Source organism: Labrus mixtus, chromosome 21 (assembly GCF_963584025.1).
Source record: "Labrus mixtus chromosome 21, fLabMix1.1, whole genome shotgun sequence".
NCBI lineage: Eukaryota > Metazoa > Chordata > Actinopteri > Labriformes > Labridae > Labrus > Labrus mixtus.
Window position 1 is genome coordinate 4,476,632 of NC_083632.1, and position 20,107 is coordinate 4,496,738.

The following is a 20,107-nucleotide window of genomic DNA, read 5'->3' on the forward strand; positions in this document are numbered from 1 at the left end:
TGCATCACTGCAAGCTGATTCGATCACATCATAAACAAATAAATCAACAAAACAGCTGGCTTCAGTGAAATGATTGATTTCATGGTCATCTTATTTATGATTGAGTTATAAAGCCTCACCCTGATTGCACAACGCTATCCGTATCTGTGCTGTCCTTTCCCCCCCCCCGGTAACCACAGCTCATTTCTCATCTGATCTGGACACTCTGAGGTCTTTCGGTGCGGTTTGTTTGCACTGGAGACAGAGACAAACAGATCATGCATAACCACATGTGGCGCAAACACTGCGTTGTATCATGACACAGAAAAAGACAGTAGGCTCACACGGCTTCGTGTTTGAACAAAAAAAAAAACCCTACATTGTCCGTCCTGTGTTTGACTTGGTGGTTCAGAAGGTAAACAGACACCTGTCACCGCTCCTCATTGATCCCTGTCCCTCTCTGCAGCTCTCTGATAAAGTGGACCGCGTGGTGGAGTGTCAGCTGCAGACACACAACGACAAGATGGTGACCTTCAAGTTTGACCTGGACGGTGATAACCCTGAAGACATCGCTGCTGTCATGGTGAGTCATTAGTGGGTACAAAGACACCGTCCTGACAATGATCAACAGGCACAGCATTAAAGTGTGGATATAAAACACTTCCATCTGGGCTTCTTTTGTTCTGTAAAGGTATTTGTTTTAGCTCTGAGTGGGATTGAGTTTCTGTGAAAATTAGATAAGGACCAAGTAAACATTGACCAGATCTCGGTTTAGGCTTCTTATCTAGAAGGATTAAAAAAATGTTAAACTGTGAAGGAAGTGCTGATAGAGTCAGGAAGCTATATTCACATTTTATTATGTAGTACAAATCATCTGCAGGGTACAGCAACAGAACTAAAAGTGAACTTGGAGAACACAGACCTTCACCGAGGCTAATAGTCGCCTCTTCCATTGTTTGCAAATTTGCAAGTTCAACCACAATATTACTATCCACTGTTATTGCTGTAATGTGAGCGGTCCAGTTCAAACTTTTAGGGGTTCTTCCTCATCCCATGCTTTACATTTCCACCAATTTTCATCCAATTTGGTCCACTTGTAGTTAAGCTATCCTGCAGACACACAGTCAAACAAACTGCAGACAAAGCCTTAACCTCCCTGGTGAAGGTAAAAGAAATGGTTGAGTTGGCAGAAGTTTACACCCCTGACTGGGCCATGCAACAATTATTTAGATTACCCTCTCATCTGGCCAAATGGCTCTCAAACAACGAGGAGCACCACAATCCTTTAGTAAAATACTTCAGGATCAAAATCTGGATTAATGCAACAAAACAAGTTCATTGAGAAAGTCACACTAGCTGCATCATTATGTTCAATTGTTGTATGGACACAACGGGGACAACAGTTATTACTTTAACCGTTAACCAACAACATACAATCTGGTCTCCACGATTTAAAATAAGCCTTTATAACCTCGGCTAGACATTATTACAAGGAGAGAAAAACCACCAAGTCTGGAAACTGAAGGTCAGTACACAATAATATCTATTAAACATTTAACATTTTTTCTAAACTATTATAAAAAAAAGTACACAGTTTCCTAATGTTAGCCAGCAAGAGTTACAAGAGCTACGGGTCATACCACACTAACTGAGTGTTAATGTGTTTTTTATTCATGTTAATGCTTTTAATTTGAAGGAGCAAGAATATTTCTTAAAATGTGTTTTGAATTTCGCTGAAGATGAGAGGGAAGACGTCCTGAATGAAACGGTGTCGACTGAATTTCGACATGCTATTTGGTATTCTCTTCATGGTGTGACCCCCACAGATTGGTTCGGTCGTTACATGTTCATGCCCTGCAGCCAAACAGAAGACACTTCATTCAGTCATTTAAAGATACAAAACATGTCACAGTGATTTTAGGCGCATGTTTATGCACAAAAACATCTCTACTTTTTCCTTTTGATGGATTTGTGTAAATATAATGAACATGGAGTTTAGGGTTAAGAGCTTCTTCTTTAATGTATATAATACTGAAATGAGGAATACAAAGATTTTCTGAAGTCACCCAGGGGTAAACAATGTAACTAATCAGTCCTCTTTAGAGACTGAACCTTCTTGCACATTGAAGGATTTGTTCAGAAGTTCTAAAATGATCTAATCCTGTCAGCTGATAAGATAACTCTATCTGAGCGCAGCGTCCTCATGACTCAGACTTCTTCTAGTTAGCAGCATCCTAAATCTGGCTGATAATATATCTAACTTTTAGAGAAGTGAGTGACGCAGGTAATCAGCCTATCCTCCTCTTATTGTCTTTATTAAAACACAGAAGTGGTAAACATACATGAGCCTGTTTGATGAGTCAGCGTGTGCACTTGAGTGTTCTGTTTTCCGTCTCCACAAGCACAGTGGGCTTTTGTTTACGCTGTATGTCCAAAGCGTGGGGCACATGGCATCTAAACAGCCCCCCCCCCCACCCCCCCGGGTTCTCAGAACGAGGTTGAAAATGAGCTGAATTATGTCGCGCTGAATGGAAACAGTCGGTACGCCACAAGCCACAATTACCAACAACATTTAGAACAGGCATGAAAATGCAAAACTCACAAGCTCCTCCTGTAAACGTCTGTACTGTGGATTTAAAAGACAAGATTTAGGTTCTTTTTCCTAAGGATAAGCGTAAGCTGAGGAGGGGCGGGTGTTTGTTTGGGTCGCCGGTTAGATTTCATAGATGGGCACACCAGTTGAAAACAAGTACTGCATGTCAAGTACTCTTCAGAACAACCACAAATCAATCTAGGCCACAGTCCTCGTCACACTTCTTTTAGGTTCCTGACACAGTTTGGTGCATGTCATCCCCATCTCTCTCTCTCTCTTTCCACACATTTCCAGTCTGTCTTCAGCTGGCCTATGAAATAAAGGAAAAAAGCCCCCACCCATAGTGTGTGAAATACTGTACTTTTGTTCCTCTTTACTTGATCAATTCAGTTACTATAGTTACTGTAATGCATGCAGATACAGATTTTGAGTATGTGGTCACAAACGAGGGAGTGACTCTGGTCTAACATTAATCTCAACGTCCAGACAAACAGATTTTCAAACCACACTGAAAACAAGGACGAGTTAGAGAAAGGTAGCACAAACACTTACACACTAAAACCAAAAACGACTACATACTGTACAGGCCTACGGATACCAATATGCATTAACCATTTGTGATTTACAAAACACAACAACAACACTCCTAGAAAGGAGTAAATAGTGCAATGTAGCGGGCAATGTAAGTAAGATAAATAATGTTAGGCATCAGGTTGTTCCATATACAAGAGGTGCAGTAGATGGTTTAGTATTTGCAGATTTTATTGAGGATGTGGATTAACATGAATTCAAACAATGACCATGACTAAAAAAATATAACAAACTTCAAATGCAAAGTGTTTTCCAAACAAAGAAATGTTGAGGAAGATTGAGGTGTTTTTTTTTGATTTTGCAGATATTCGAACCCAATCCAACCAATTGGGCCTCATTTGGTCAATAGATGGAAAAGTAAGAGGATTAGTTAATACGGTTCATCCATGGTGGGAGTATTTGGGGCAAATTTGTGGCGTGCTATCAAATAGCTGTGGAGAAATTTCTCTTAAAAAACCCCAAATGTCAACCAAAGCAAATTGCAATGTTAAGCGACTTCATGGTTTATACAATCTGAGTCATCTAATAATTCATCAAATTCTCCCCAAGGGGAGCATTTTTCTGCTTTACTACACACAATTTTTACACTTTCTTTTAAAACAATGTCTTTAAAGTCATGGTCTGTCATTTCACTAATTTCATCATTGTCCTTTTTTTTTCGTCTCCCAAGGTGCACAATGAGTTCATCCTGCCGTCAGAGAAGGAGGGCTTCATCCATCGCATGGGCGACATCATCAAACGGGCCGAGTCTCTGATGGCCAATGAGCAGCTGGTCCACCCGGGCGGGCACCGATATCCCCAGCCCGCTTTCCACAACGGGGTGAACTCTTTGTCTTCTTCGCAGGTCAGTAAAATGACCTGCGTCTCTTCTGGTCGTCCACATCTCAGCGTTGTTAGCTGAGAACAAAGGATGCACCTTATAGCTTTTTATGTTCCTGTCTGATCATCATAAATTACACCAGCTATAGTGTGTCTCTTATCTAAGCCAGGACTATAAATCTGGTGGAAATGGAAAGCTGTACAGTCGAGCTTCCTCCAGTGGAAATAAAAAAAACCTCAGTGGAGTGCTTTCCACGCTGTCCACATCCCTCAGGAGACTCGCCCTGAAAGACAGAAGGTTAAGTGTTCCTGTGCCACCTGAGGTAGTGCTTTCACTTAGAACATTATGTTACTAAAAGCACTAATGTCATAAAGTCCCTGTGATTTGTGGAAACATACTCTCATATGCCTCCTTTTTTTTTTTTTTTTAATTACATGTATTTGTTCCCTCAAATGCTTTCCGGTCCTTAACGACACCGTAATGAACTTTCCAGTATCTGTGCCCACAATGAACGGATCAAAAATGATTGATGTTTGGATTCATGACGCCGTTTTCTGAATAAAGATTCTGTGAAACTGTTAAGTGAAGTCTTCCAGGAGGCGGTGCCACATTGTACAAGATATGAGCTAATGCCTCGTCAGACGAAGAGAAAGAAGTGTCTGTTCTCTGCCAGTGCCTGTTCCACTTTATAGAACGCACAGATCAAAATCTCCTTGTGCCCGCCAGTTAGAAGATAAAAGATGCTCAGAAATGATTGAGAAAAAACAAAAAACAAATGGATGAATAAACCTCTACCTTGCTCAGCATCTTTCCAAAACCACAAATCAACCGCAATTCTCTCCTGGCTTCACTCCAGCACCTGATGAAAGCGAGTCAGGCATCAACTCCCACAGAACCATTATGGCTGCTCTTCCCAGCACGGCACAGACCAAGCTAGTTAAGCTTGAAGATGAAAACCCACAAAGCCCCGAGTCTCGTCTGTTTATCATTATTTTCTGACTGATATCACTCGGAGGTTGGGCACTTCTCTGAGAGTTATTTGGAAAGAGACAGAGTGTATGATTATAGCTTGAGTCCCTTGGAAAGAGATGCTCGTCTAGCTGATGCTTTTGGACTTTACCCATCGCTTATAAACAGTCGAGCTAATATGTAGCCATGCTAGCTGTAAAGCTGTAATTAGATAGATGCTCTGAATCCCAACGGCAACCAATAAATAAAAGTAAAAGTGTTTGGGACTGAAGCCGGGCACCCCATCCAAACACTTTATTGGAAATGAATTTGAGAGAGGGGTGAAATATCTTCTCTGCCTAGCCGCACACATCATGATCTGTACTCATCATGGGTGAGCCAAGCTAAAGCTAGCAGGCTAGTCCTTCGAGAATAGCAAAGATAGTTTGTCAGATAAACGTTTGGCGAGAACAACGTGGTTTGGAGGGAGTGACAGAAGCATTTTTTCTAAGTAGCTACTTAAAAAAAATCTAGCACAGGCCTGCTTCAGTTTCTTCAACGTTGCCTACCTCAGCTTTTCTTTGGCTTGTTAGCATTTTTACACAACACAGATGTGCCAAACTATTGATAAAATGTTGAGCTGTTTTGCAGGACGATTGAACAGTTTGTCCTGCTGGTAGCACTACAGTAAAGTCAGGTTATTACAAGAGTCATTAGGATTTTTTTATGTCATAATTTGATGTAAACGAAGCACGAAGATGGATTTGGCTGGGGTCAACAACAATCCTATTTTACATCCATAGTCTCTTGGCAGGTAAAGGAAACATTTGAAACACATTCCTGGAGAAAATGCAAAGATATGAAAACAGTGCACATGAGTAGAATAAGACAAAATATATGTTCTCTGTAAATACTATAATAAAGAGTAAGATGTACCCTGTTCTATTTGGTGCATCCTCTTGGGACCATGAATGTCAGTAAAAATGTTTTAACTGCAATCTCTTTAAAAGCTGTTTAACATTATTCACAATGTACCCCACTGTCAGTCTGACTTCCCTGAGGCTAAATAAACCAGCAGACAAGACTTCCCAGTTTCTTTGCCTCTCACTTTTTGCAGATGGAGTCAGATTACAGCAGCTAGTTGTTAACATTACGAGGTTAAATGGCTTTCTGTGAAATGTACAAAGACATAATAATTGCCACATTAATTGGTCAATAACTTTGGATTTATTGTGGAAACAGTTCTTCATAAATCACCAGTACATGTTTTACAGCTGTGTTAGTCTTGACTTTATTGTCCACTTAATACAAAATATACTACACTGACAAGCAATACTCATATACCTGGGGTCAGACTTCAGGGTCACCTACATCCCGTGTTATAGCTCATTGCTTAAAGGGGCGTTTCGTGCGTTTCTTTTTCTTTCTTTTAAGTGATTTTTGGGTCCATTTCTGCCTTTTTTCTACTATACAGCTGAAGAGAGACATGAAGTGTTGGGAGGAGAGAGTTGCAGCAAAGATCGAGGTCGGATTCAAACATACAAACGCTGCAATTAGGTATTTAGTGTCCGTACCTGGGGCACACAACATAACCACTACTAGGCTATCCAGCACCTGTTTTGTTCTTTTCTGACATGTCAAAGAGGTTACTAGTAACGCTGTACCACATCCTCTGAGTCCTTTCTTTCTACGTAAATAATGTGGAGATCTCTTCATGGCAGAAACACAAAGGTACTTAAACGTTTTGGGTAGCGCATCAATATGATAAGAAAACTTTCCTCTCATAGCTATGACCAGCTTTAAGTGCTGGTGATCAAATCTGTAAAGTAGATTTGATCTGCAAGTCAGGGCAGCTGCTTGGGGCCCCAGACCAGTAGGGGGGCCCAAGAGGGCTGACAAACAAAGCAGCAACCCAAAATGTGCAAATTTTGCAATGACTGAAGAAAACCGGTGCACCGGTGGGAGGGCCCCCCCGAAATAACTTTTTCCTCGGGCTCCAACAGACCCTGGAATCACCGATGTCTGCAGCTGAGTGGCAGCGTGGTTTAAAAAAATCACTTTAACTCAAATGAACATTCTCATCTTTATGTTCTCTCTTGCAGCCCAATCTGCACAGTCACGCCCTGCCTCGGACCAACTCCTCCTCATCACTACCGGGTAAGTCTCACATCTGGTCTGATTAACTCAATTTCACCCATTAGAGGGATATTTTTCTGCTTGAGAAGATTCAACAATGATGTGATTAAGTGAATGAATGGCCCCTTGTGAACGTTTTAGACTCACAAAGTAACATGTAGTGTGACTGTTATTCTCACAGCATGTCACATTAACCTTCATCTGTTTGTTGCATCTTTAATCATTGCATGTGTGTATTGACATTTGTGCACGTGCATCCATCCACTCATGCATGTGTGTCTCGTCATTAGACTTTGGAGCTCTTAACCCAAACGTAGCTGCACGTGGCTCCCCCCAGTTCCCCATTGGAGACGTCTTCGCTGCAGACATGACTTCACCTGGGCGACCTCTATTACGCTCGCAGTCTTTCAACAACACCCCAGGTAAAAAAAAAAAGCCCCTGCGCCCTCTCTCCTCCTCCTCCTCCTCCCGGGTCCCTACGCGAAGAGGCCGAGCATTGTTTACTGTTTCAGCTCGGTGAAAAAATTGTTACAGACCTCTGGCAAAGAATAAGTCAGCGCAAAGCTCAGCTACCTCATAAACTCCCCCCCCCCCACCTCCTCTTCTCAAGGCCCGTTCTCGGTATTGTTCAGACATTCGCATGGCGCCATTCGCCATCCCACACCTCAAAGCCTTCATCTGTCTCTGCTCTGGAGCCGGGGGCCTCTTGGGTAATTACCTCACCTGAAGGCTGCTTTCTAGCTCTTAGGGAGCTGTGAATGCTGTCACTGTAACACATGAGCTGTTCTTCCAGTTCTGCGATAGGCGGGCAACATCTGTTTGCCAGAACAAACTCCTCCAGAATTTTTTTTCCGAGAAAGCATCCCACCCCTTTAAAAAGTCTTCTCCCCCACAGAGGGAGCATTTGAAGTCAATTAAAGAACACACGTATCTTCCAAATGCCCCCCTTGTTCCAGCCTCTTCAGCCACAAGAACATCCTCATCCCCTCTTGTCTTGTGTCCCCCTCACTGCTGGAAGTCCACCGCATGGTCGCTTTCGCAATGCCTCTTGGCCACCTGCCCCTCCACACGGACTGTTTCCAAACCTATGTTTCCGTCGGCATGGAAAAAACTACAGCCTGTTTTGCATCATCAGCATCAGGAGGTGTGGTTTTTTTTTTTTTTTTTTAAACTGTGGAGCCATTGTTGAGGTAAATGTCAAATCAGTGGATGCGGATAGGACTTTGGCTTCCTCAACTTTTCCCCCAAAGGAGTTGTGAAGCAATCCTGACTGCTTTAATCTCACAATCAAAACCCAAACATTGGTCTAAACACACACGTGTGTTCCATTTAAAATCCTCATTAGGTTGTACAAAACATCCTCAATCCCTCGCAACCATGTGTGCAACTGTTTGAACGCAATTACTCCTTAAAACAAAACACCTTTGTTCAACTGAGAAACCAATCATCTTTAAATACGAGAACGATTAGTGCTCCAGATGACAAACGTTTTGGCAGGGCGCTGTAGCAAGAATCGTCCAAAACCGGAGAGAGGAAGAATGAATGATCTTATTTATCTGTGCAAACCTCTGGACAATATCCCACTGAGACTGTGCAGAGGGGTTGATGGGGTTCATTAAAAAACACTTATATAGGTTTAAACAAACAAATAAAAGAAAAGGAAGACTTTGAACACACTTCACTTGTGTACATGTCTTTTCTCACACCAAAGATAACAGTGGATGGAGCCATTGTTTGTCACTGGTTACTTTGTGGACACTCCTTTTGAAGCCTTGAATTTGCATTTTTGTTTTGTTATTTTGTCACCATTTCTTGATTTTTGCTCTAAAATTGGATCATGACTTGCAGAAATAATATCATGCTGCATTGAAGAGGACTTGGACATAGGGAAGGAGCCCTCAAAGTAATTTGGAAAATGTTTACAGAGAAAGTAAATCAAGTGAGAAGTAGGGTCATTATCCCATTTGGTTTTATATAATTCAACTTCCTACTGCAGCTTGTGGAGTTGCCTCCTTCTGGCCATTTGAAAGACCACCAAGCGCCAACCTTTTATTTTGAAAAATGAATCAAATGCAGAATTTAAAAAAAGCTGCAGTCCCTCAACTGTCCACTTGAGGCTGCTCCAAAATGAAGAAATCCCCATTATAGCCCATATTAAGACATCATTTTTTTACACAAAAATTACAGCCTGGTACAAAATATTTTTTTTGTTCTTTATAGCTCGTTTTTTTCAAACTGCACAGTAGATGTATTTTTTTTAACTCATATGTTTTGAAGAGGTCGTGTTGAAGCTGTTTGCCAGGAGGCAGGCTTCACTTTTGCTAAACTACTACCAATACTGACCTTGAACTGTCAGCTTCGTTCATGTTGTTTTTATTATTTGGCATACGCTAGCTAGATGACAAAACCAGGCGAGCAAGATGTCGTCTTTTAGCAATCAAGATATACAGTCCCAACTCCACCTTTTTGCCCTCTTCTCGATTTAGTGTTAGTTGCATTTTCAATATGCCGACTTCCATCATTGCATGTCATAACCAAGCGCCTTTTGCCTGTCGTTAAGTTGACTGAAAGTTTGATAGAGTCAGCATTTCCCATATGGTTATGGCCATATTGGATTCCAAAAATGACTTCTACGTTTGCTTCACTTTACAAAACAATTGGCTACGTCTTCTTATAAACATTCTTTGCTCAAACTACAATAACATTTAAACTGTTTCTTTTCTCTGTCTTTCAGGGTCTCCACTCCATTATCAGCACCACCACAACCCTGCATCCCTCCTGCCTCACCACCAGCACTACCACCTGCCCTACATGGGCCACAGTCACTTCCCATTCCCGTACCCGGGCTCTCCAGGTTCCCCCAAACCAGCCCTCCACCCACCTCTCACACGTGTAGCCAGTAACCCCACCTTCCCCTCCATCCCCTCCCCTCTACCTGGTTCTCCAAGTCCTCTGGCTGAGACCCCGAGCCCTTTAAGCAACGAGGGTGTCAACATGTCCCCACCGGGCCCCCAGCACCCCAACATGTGGCCCCCTCACACGCAGCCGCTGTTTTCCTTAGCAAATGTCATCTCCATGGCGATGAGCATGGCGCAGTCTTTCATCCCTCCTACGAGTCACTCAGCCCAGGGGATGCCCTCCTTCCCGGGCTTCCACCCACAGCTGCCTAGTCACATGAACCCTCAGCCGGGTTACCCCTCCGTCTACCCCCAGCATTACCAGAACTCACCAGTAGAGGCCCACTACCCTGCAGCACAAGGCAACATCTACCACAGCCCCGAGAGTACGCCCCAAGTTGACGGCTACCCCCAGGGCGCTCATCCGGCCTGGATGTATCAGGTTTCTCCACCCTCCATGCCCTCCACTCCTCCTCTGGTTCCTCAGGAGCCTCCGCAGCAGGTCGGATTCTCCAATGCGACAAGCATGACCAGGGAGGACGGCGCCCAGAGTTATCCAGCTCCATTTTCAGCAATGGTTCAAGCTCAGTCTGAAGCCAAATCAGATGTTTCCAGTTCAAACTCCTCGTCAGATCTGTCTCCGTCTCCCCCAGAGAGCCCAGAAAACACTGTAAGCACACTTTAGCTACTTTTTTAAAAGTATTTTCTCTCTGATAAAATGACTTAAAATGATGTACATGCGAATAAGTGCCAAAATAATTACCATATTAATATTGAATAACAGACAGATTAACCATTTTAACATTTTGTCCTGGTCAAAGTACCACCTACTCACCTGTGTCAGAATGTTAAATACAATTTGGGGTTTTTGGACAGAGCAATCCATTTAAAGATTCTTACTCAGGGTTTGCACTTTTCTGAAATAATATTATAAAGGGATACCCCCATCTACCTTTTTCTAATCACATACTCACCAGTGCACCTTTTATAATAATAATAATAATAATAATAAAGTTTATTTATAAAGCACTTATCAAAACCAACGTCACAAAGTGCTTTACAGAAAAAAGAAAAAATCCCAACAGTCAAATACACAACAATAAAATCCTATTAAAAGAATATATTATAATTAAAAGAATATATTATAATTAATTATTTTTCATGCTTTTAATAGGATTTTATTGTTGTGTATTTGACTGTTGGGATTTTTACAGTGCAGCAATCATCCAATTAACAGAGAAAAGGGAAACAACCGAGACAGAGATTGGCTAAAGTTAAGAGTAAAACAAATAAAACATCCTGAATGAAACAGGAATTATAATAAAAATGATAAAAATGTGTTTTTAAAAGTGATTTAAAAGAAGATACTGATCGTAGCTGAGTCTGAGATCGTAGCTCATTGGGGATTACTCCGGCACAAAAAAACTAAGAAAACCAAAAAATGATGGCCCTCCATATATGACCCTCTAAATATAATAATATTGATATCCAAATCATAGAATTTTAAAATACATTCGTTAAGAGAAGTTTCTTGGCAGCAGCTGCTAATTCTTTTTTTTTTTACTACATTTTTATATTTACTTTAAAGCACCAATGACATTAAGTCAAATTCCTGTTGTGTTTAAACCTCCTTCAGATTCTGATGTCCTGCAACATGAACTCTAATATTGTTGTTCTTCCTTTTCAGTTATCATCCTTCAGCGCACAAGTTCGTCCCGCTATACCCGAGATGCATACCAGCACCCCAAAACCAAAAGCTCCTTCTACTGAATCTGGTAAGATCTTAATACAATCATTTCTTTCTCATCAAACGGAAATGAAGAACACAAGAAAGACAAAAGATGCCAAACGAGTAAAGAGGAACATTAACAAGATCAGAATCAGAATCAGCTTTATTGGCACGTGTATGCCGCGTAGTTCTGCCGTAGGGTCGTTAGCTGAGTAGCTGCGTTTCTCAGTGTCGTTCCTCTCTAAGCTTCCCTGATCTCCTTCGTCAGCTTGTTTCCGGCCTGCTCGTACAGATCCCGGTCCCCTCTCCTGTAATCCTCCTCCTTGGCCGGACGCAGCTAAAGAACACAAGAAAGACAAAAGATGCCAAACGAGGAAGGAGGAACATTAACAAGATAGGGAGGGGGATCAGTACGGTATGGAAGCCCTATGAGGACATGCATGTGTACATTTTATTTTTACTCCCTTTTCCATGATATCTAGTTCATTTCAGTCATTTTCTTGAGCTCAAGAAGTAAACGTTTTATATTGCACAAAGCAGCTTTGTTATCCCGAGATAATGAGATAACTAGGCAGAGATCTTGGAAAAAACTTGTACTCGAAAATGTACTCGTTATCACAAAAACATCGAGTAAAATCAAATGAGTGGATGTAAACCTGCTCAGGACTTCTGTAGCGGGGCATGAGCTTCACATATATGAAAGACTGACGGCAGTTGCGTTTACATATTTTAAAAGCAGATGCCTTTTAACAAGGTTACGCGTGGTCAGGAGAGTAAAATGTAACTAAGCTAAATGAAAACAAGAAGGAATCTTAAGAAGGTATCCATCTTTGTTTGCTCGACGGACAAACTTATTTTTGGAAATAAAAGCGAGGAATTCTGTTTATGTTCTCGTGTGGCTGAAACTGTTTTCACCTCCGTCACCGGACCACAAACACCTAGTGTGGTGTAAGTTAGTAGCCAGGGACTGGGAGAACTGGAAAATGACATAACTGTGTGATGTTGATGTACTGTAGGTATCCCAAACAAACACACACACATGCTTGTGGTGTACACACACACACACACACACATCAGCAGCCAAATATTGTACGTTTCTTCTCCCTATGCTCCATTTTATGATTTTTTTTTTTGGGTCCAAATACAGTCTGATGTCTCCCCCCCCGATACAGCCTTGTTTTTCACTTCCCTCACTATTTCTCCACTCCGTCTCCTTGGTGACATTATCGCCCCATTAACGGGGGCCTCAGGAGCCGTTGCGTAACCGAGTCTGGATGTACTGTTCCACTCAAAAACCAACACAAACGTAGGTGTGATGGCGGCCCTGCCCACCGGGTAACGACCAATCAGGGAGCCGCCGCGCTCATTTACTGGCCTCTCCTCCCCACATCCACACCTGTCAGTGTTTAGAGCCCCGCAGTCAACAGAGCCTCTCTGTTTCAGCGGGCTCTGACCCAGACACTGCGTCTGTTCGCTGTTAGGAGGACACTCAGTGGGCAGGCGGAGGCACTGCAGGGTCTTAAAACCCCGGTCTGCAGATGTTTGATTTATTCATTTAAGATCCTAGACCTGGTCCAGACCACAGCAGCAAAACAATCCAAGATGAATACATTGAAGACAATAAATCAGAACTATGACAAGTGGAAACGCAGAAATCAGACATTCGGATTTTAAATGTTGACTTCACATGTAAGTGGATAAACAAGAAGTATGACGTCGATGAATGACTCCACTGAAAAGCTCTGTGCATGGATAATAACGACCACTTCACAAAAAGAATACAGAGTTCTATTTGAGGGGTTTAAAAAAACTGATTCCAAAGCTGGACAGAGTGTAAGTGACTTCAGATGTTCAAACTCTCGGCTAACGCTGTTTGAGATCATGAAGGGAAACAAGCTGTGATGTGACTCCAGTCAACAACTCAATCAACATTATCAGTGAACTATCACAGCCATGAAGTAAAGCTCCATTTGTACAGAGAGATTACTATTTTAGGAAACAGCACAATGAAAACAGAGAGAGAGAGAGAGACACATGATTAGATTATAATCAAAGCCGGGCAATCAGGAAAGGCTGAAGCTTTGTTCTAATGATCAATCACATCTGAGCAGATTAGAGAACACTCAGCGTCACTGAGCCAATGATTGGCCGTCACTCATATAAATACAACATCCAGATGTTAGAGCTTCTTATTCTTGGAGGCTAGAAGTAAGTAGAGACAGAAACACAGCTTAAGAGAATGGACGTTTACCAATGTGATTTGTTTCTTTAGTAGTAGATGTTCTTTTCTCATCAACGTGAAGGGAACGGAAATTATTTAAATGTCATTTAAAAATCAAAACAGTTTGTAAAAATGTTATTTTGTCCATGTTTTTTCCCCCGAACAATCTAATTCAGAGGACATCCAGCAATTTGTATCCACAGAAATTATTATTTTTTTGGTTCAACAGGTTCGTTATTATTAAACTGTGGGGTCCTTTTATTGAGTAGTATACATATGGATGCATCACGACATTAGTTTTTATTTTCTAAAAGGAACTGAGCAAGCAAAAAATGTCTCCAGAATTTAAAAAAAAAAAGAAAAAATGTATGTTTAAATTTGAGTTAACACCTTCTTCTTCTTTCTTTCTCTTTCTCACAGGAGTCCAGTCTGCTCCGGTCACCGTCGGGCGGTTCAAGGTGACGCCCAGCATGGACATCCCTGCGCCTGCTGCGACAGTGGCCGCCGTACCTGCTGCGCCTCAGCCCGCCGACAGCGGCAGCGCCCAGTCAGAGAGCAGCACAGAGGAGCAGGGCGAGTCCGAGACGAGCATGGGCACCTCCCTCACCATGTCCCCTCCTCAGCCGCACCCCAACAGAGGGCTGACGGGGGTCAAACAGGAGGTGGACGGGCCCGCAGCATGGGCTGGGAGCCAGGAGACACAAGAGCGGGACAGAGAAGAAGAAGAAGAGGAGGAGGAGGAGGAAGAAGAAGAAGACGAGGAGGAGGAGGAAGAAGAAGAAGAGGTCGTAAGGGAGCGACAGAGGATGAGGAGAAGGACGAGAAGGAGGGCGCACAGCCTGAGCCTGATGGGGACGTCGGCGGACAGCGGGCTCTCGGTGACGGCCGCAGAGTCGGGGGAGGGGAGGCTGTGGGACGGAGCGGTGGGCAGCCCTCAGTACAGCAACGCCCTCCATCATCTGTGGATGATGACTTACAACAGAAACACTCCCTACCTGAGCAGTGACGAGTCCGACAGTGATGACGAAGACATGCTGGTGGAGCTTCAGGAGCTCAGAGAGAAGTAAGTGACAGACAAAGAGAGTAAACCAGAGAGGTGTGACATCTGTGACCCCGTTGCGCTGACACGTCCTCGTATCCAAACAACTCATTCGTTTCCCTTTTTTGTCCCCTCTCAGACACCTTACCGAGGTTCAGGCTCTGCAGGCCGCGCAGAAGAGGGAGATCGAGGAGCTGTACGAGAAGATGGGGAAGATCCCTCCTCCGGGCATCGTCTCTCCCGCCGCCATGCTCTCCAGCCGACAGCGCCGCCTCTCCAAGGGGAGCGGCTTCCCCTCGTCCCGCAGGAACAGCCTGCAGCGCCTCGACGTACTGCCACTCCAGGGTGAGGAAGAAATCCACATTCCTCGATTTTTTATTTTTTCACGAGAATTTTTGGTGCCCAAAACGAGTTCTATAAAGCTGGCGACGTTGTTTTTTGTTTTCCTCAGGTATCATTAGGAGAAACTCTCTCGGAGGCAGCAGCAGCGGGTCCCAGGATAAACCCAGCAAAGGTGTCACCTTTGCCACTGACATTAGTAGAATGGTGAGTGAAGAGTGCGTCATTACTCTTTTTTTTTTTCTCCTCGTTTAAACTCGACGATAAAGATTCTCACTTTTTTCTTCTTCTCATTTTTCCAGTAAGAAACTCAGCCAAGCACGCTGTATTTTTTCTACCTCATCTAACGTGTGACGACAGTGGTCAAACCCCGCACAAGAGGAACACTTTTCACTGGCACACCGATCAGCAAACGGCTTCTCTCTCCGCCGGCCGTTCAATTACCTCAATGTCCAAACGAGCTGTCATCAGTGAAGCTGGATCCACACAGGAACTGTAACATCCAGTTCTTTTTTTTTTCCCCCCGCCCCTCTTACGGTCACATCTGGTGAATTTGTTGCAGCTGGAGCATGGAATACCTACTAAAGTTCTTTTTGTGCTCTCTTGTAAATAAAACTTTCAGATCCACTGGTGCGGTCACAGAACTCTGCAGAAATGTCACATCACAGGATGTTTTTCAATGTTTCTCTGAGGGATTTTTTGTTTTTGTCGTTGTTGCTTTAACGCAGTCAAATCATATTTCAGAGAGCTGCACTGACTATGACTTTGACACAGAATAATAATAGTTACTGTTTCCCTTCATGTCTGATTCACTGCCGTGTGTCAATGTGAGGCTCGGACACTTTTTACTGACTGTTGTTCAAAGACAACACTTCAGATAATCTTGTACTTGCTGTAGTTGTGTGTATATATATATATATATATATATATATGAAGATGTCTCAGCACCTGCTGAATGCACAGTGAATACACTCTGATCATTGCCTTCCAGGGGCCGTAGAGAGCAATCTAGATGCTTTGTACACTTTGATTAATATTTATCTTTTATGAAATCATTTTCTGAAGTTGTTCCGACACCTGAGAAGATTTCTTACACTCAGTCTGAAGGAGTTTAGCTGAGCATTTCGTGCAACATGGAGATACTGTTTCTGTTAAAAAAACCAAAACATACTATGTCAATGCTTCAGTAAGAAACAAAAGGTCTGTTAGCGTAGCACTTTCTTAAGCAGAAAGACTCAATCTGTTAGTCTGCATTAAACGGTACGCCATACTATAGCAGAGACGTCACTCGTGAATTTTCTAATTAAAATGATTTCTCTGTATTGATTAGATGTACAAAATCAACCTAGGTTTTAAACTACTGGCTTTCCTCTTTGTTGTACATGTGTATATAGTAGAGTGCATTTTTAGATCACGTTTACGAGTTAGGAGTAAACTAAACCTTAATTTTCGCTCAAGCAGATTTCCTATTTGTCGCTTGTTCCATAGATCAAGCACGTTGTGCACTTTAGTCGATTCTACTTCAGCTCTCGATCACGTGTGGGTGAGACTGTGTTCACCTGAGGGAGAACTGAGGTGTGTTTCCTGTTCTTTTTTTCCCCCCCTAATGCAGATCTCCAGTTCATTTCTGATCATAATAATGAAGATCAAACCCTTTTTTTTTAACTAGTGCATTATGGGGCTTTTGACAGATCAGTCCAAGCTGTGAATGTGTAGACGTTGCCTTATCAAAATATTCACAATTCACACTGAATTTCCCGGTAATGGAACTCCTGTAAAAAAAAAAATAAAAAAAATGTTTCCAAAAGTTCGTAATATATTCAAAGAGGTCTCAAAATTTTGAATGTAAATATATATATATAAAATTGTATTGCTTTCTGAAGCTGCTGCTGTCCTGCCATGCTGAAATCTGTGCCTTTCCCTGACAATGTCTTATTTTATATTTGTACCTTTTGAGATTTGGTGGCTAGATCAGACTCCATGTATCAAATTCTGACAACAATAAATGCAATTGTACAGTAAACACTAATGTTTTTTGTCACTGTTGTATTTCTTGTGTTGATAAATAAAAAGAAGACTGTTTATAAAATCAAATACATAACACTTTTATTTTACAAATCATATCGACATGAATATGTTTTAACAGCTTGATCTTTGTGTGTTTTTTCAGCAGCGTCACTTCATCACTTCATTCCCAGCTGTTAAAGGCAACTATAGATTAGGCGTCATAAACTAGATTTAGGATACTCCTCTTGCACCGACTGCAAATCACATAATCAGGTTTGGAAACTTTTCAGAGAAGGTGTTGTAAGTCCTTCGTAGTCGGGGTAGCAAATTAGGGTCAGTGGATTACTCTCTTGCACTTAGAGGCAAGCTCACTTAAAATAAGTTGGACACATGAGTCAGCAGCCAAACCACACAACTCCCTTTAACAATCAGGGAAAAATAAATTCCAGTGCCGTCTCAACATGAAAAATGGGCTGACCGTCCATGGAATATTACTCAGTGGCATCAGTGTCCATTGTAAGTCGATTCTCAGTTAAGTGCAGTACAGACACACACGGTCCAAAAAGTAGAAGGTGACACGAAGCGGCTCAGTTGGCACCGGTCTTTGGTCCCTGCGTTCTCCGAAGCTTGGCTTCCTCGTCCATTTCATCCATGATCCGCTCCTGGGAGACGGAGTAAAATGTGTAGCCGTCTGGCAGGGGGGGGCAAGTGGTCAAGGCAAATATTTGACAACAAGAGAAATCAGATAACATGAAGGTAAACAGAAAAGGTTATACTACATCAGTCATAGCCATGTTATCACCCTGAATATAATGTTTATATTTACATATAACAGTAGATATGTTTATACCCAAGGCAGAAGCGCAGTCTGCAGGGACTTGAGTTGGGCACCTGAGGGTCGCCGGTACCCAAAACCAAGACCAAGACCAAGGGTTCAAGTCCTGATGTGGATCACCAGGAAGGACTGCTTAGTGTGGAAGTTGCTGGAGACACGTCAGGTCACTTCCAGAGTACTGCCGAGGTGCACTGAACCCCCAACAGCTCTGGTGCGCTCCCTGTGTAGCAGAGTGTAGCAGCCCCCCTCTGACATCCCCCCCCATCAATGCATGTTCACAGCTCCCGTTTGTGCAGGTGTGCTATTCAGGCCTGTGTATGAAAAGCATGTCTCCCATCTCATATAAATAATTATATGACAGTTTAATACGACAGACTTGTAACCCTTCCTAATCACATTAAAGTGAAGTGGTCATTTGAAACAGTTCAGTTAAACGGGGTGTTATAGAAACCTATTTGTGCCAAGAAAAAACATTTGAATGTTCATGAGCAAATCGATGTTGAAATTGTATGGAAGGGGCGCTGGTGGCGCAGTGGTTAGTGCGCGCGCGCCCCATGTACGGAGGCTGTCGTCTCAAGCGGGCGGCCCGGGTTCGCCTCCCACCTGTGGCTTCTTTCCCGCATGTCGTTCCCCACTCTCTCTCTCTCCCTGATTTCCGACTCTATCCTATCTCTCCAATAAAAGCCTAAAAATAAATCTTTAAAAAATAAATTGTATGGAAAATGATTGGATTGTAAATATCAAATACAGTATCATAAATATAGTGTAGCAAATTGTATATATAGAGAGATTATAAGGAACACATGAAGTTAATTTAATTTAATAAATATTAATTATTGAGCTGTGGAAAAGTCGGGTTAAATGAGTTTTATACTTCTTTTCAGGCATATCAATTGAATATATGTAATTTGCTTTTTTTTTTTTTTTTAGTGAAATAATTTGAACATTGTTTTTTTGTTTATTGTATTTTCGTGCTTTTTCATTTTGTTTTGTAGTTTTGATTTTATTTGATATGTCTGAAATAAATTTAATCAATCAATCAATTGTAAATAAAACATGTGAGAATATGTTTATTATTTTTGAAATAACTACATTAGTTAAACCTGACTGAACAATGAACATCCACTATTATTATCTGTCTTTATCTAGTGGTTTATTATTTACATTTTGGACAATAATATGTTTTTATTGGCTTAAAATCGAAGCACAAAAAAACAACAAATTGTATCTATTTGATATTTTAAAAAAAACACTATATTTGGTGATCAGCTGAGACAACTTAATTGATGTTAATTACCTCCCCTAGACAATAAAAGCCAAAACGAAAGCTGTTTTGTTTGCATCCAAATGAAGGAGAGACTTAAGTTTGCACCTCATTTTCACTTTAAATATTTGATCTGAGTTTATCCCCCACCAGGTAATTCTGCAGCCAATAATGTCAGAAACATGCAAAGATAAAACTATCCTTAATCTTTAATCACAATGGAACTACAGGATAACTTTAGCATGCTAAGCTAACGTTACATAGTTCACCTTGTGACGTCAGAGTGCACGGGAAGGATACAGATTCCCATAACGAGAGCTCCGATGACGAGTCCTGTCACAACGTTTCGTGTCCGCAGCTGCTGGGTTTTCTTCTTCCACTGCTGGAGCTCAACCTGTCGGATGAAATGCATCTGTTCCAGAGAAAGACCCTCTTTGGTCGGGTCTATCCGGGTCGCGTAGGGAGCTGTGGGCTCTTTTGGCGTCTTGTCAGCCATGTCTGCTGCAGTCAAGAAGAGAGAGAGGGGTTTGTCGCAGCAGTTATACGCACAGCGAACTACGGTGGCCCTGAAGGACACATATTTCATGATCGCGAAAAACATCTCCTACATAAGCAAAAAAAAATAAAACTGGTTATACAGGTTATGGTCCCACTCAAAAGAAAATAAATTATTACAAAGTTATGAATAATTTATACCCTTTTTATGACA

At 42.1% G+C, this 20,107-nt stretch overlaps 2 protein-coding genes across 3 annotated transcripts in view; one reads left to right on the top strand and one right to left on the bottom strand.

Moving 5' to 3' along the window:
• The window catches only part of wnk4a (WNK lysine deficient protein kinase 4a), a 51,221-nt gene extending 33,900 nt beyond the window's left edge, over positions 1-17,321 (top strand). Inside the window, exons 12-21 of one of the 2 annotated variants that reach the window (XM_061027940.1) lie at positions 446-562; positions 3,834-4,007; positions 7,034-7,088; positions 7,358-7,489; positions 9,802-10,634; positions 11,652-11,739; positions 14,335-14,977; positions 15,093-15,298; positions 15,405-15,499; positions 15,595-17,321. In XM_061027940.1, the coding sequence (XP_060883923.1) occupies positions 446-562; positions 3,834-4,007; positions 7,034-7,088; positions 7,358-7,489; positions 9,802-10,634; positions 11,652-11,739; positions 14,335-14,977; positions 15,093-15,298; positions 15,405-15,499; positions 15,595-15,597 (2,346 nt within the window). In that variant the 3' untranslated portion in view covers positions 15,598-17,321. The remainder of the gene's footprint in view (positions 1-445; positions 563-3,833; positions 4,008-7,033; positions 7,089-7,357; positions 7,490-9,801; positions 10,635-11,651; positions 11,740-14,334; positions 14,978-15,092; positions 15,299-15,404; positions 15,500-15,594) is intronic. The other variant, XM_061027941.1, reaches the window with a different exon arrangement.
• Positions 17,322-17,694: 373 nt separating this feature from the next.
• Positions 17,695-19,931, bottom strand: LOC132955189 (cytochrome c oxidase assembly factor 3 homolog, mitochondrial). The gene is made up of 2 exons (XM_061027942.1): positions 19,699-19,931; positions 17,695-17,990 (listed from the first exon to the last, which is right to left on the bottom strand). The coding sequence occupies exons 1-2, from the start codon at positions 19,892-19,894 to the stop codon at positions 17,887-17,889; spliced, it is 300 nt and encodes a 99-aa protein (XP_060883925.1). The 5' UTR covers positions 19,895-19,931; the 3' UTR covers positions 17,695-17,886.
• Between the last annotated feature and the right edge of the window lie 176 nt (positions 19,932-20,107).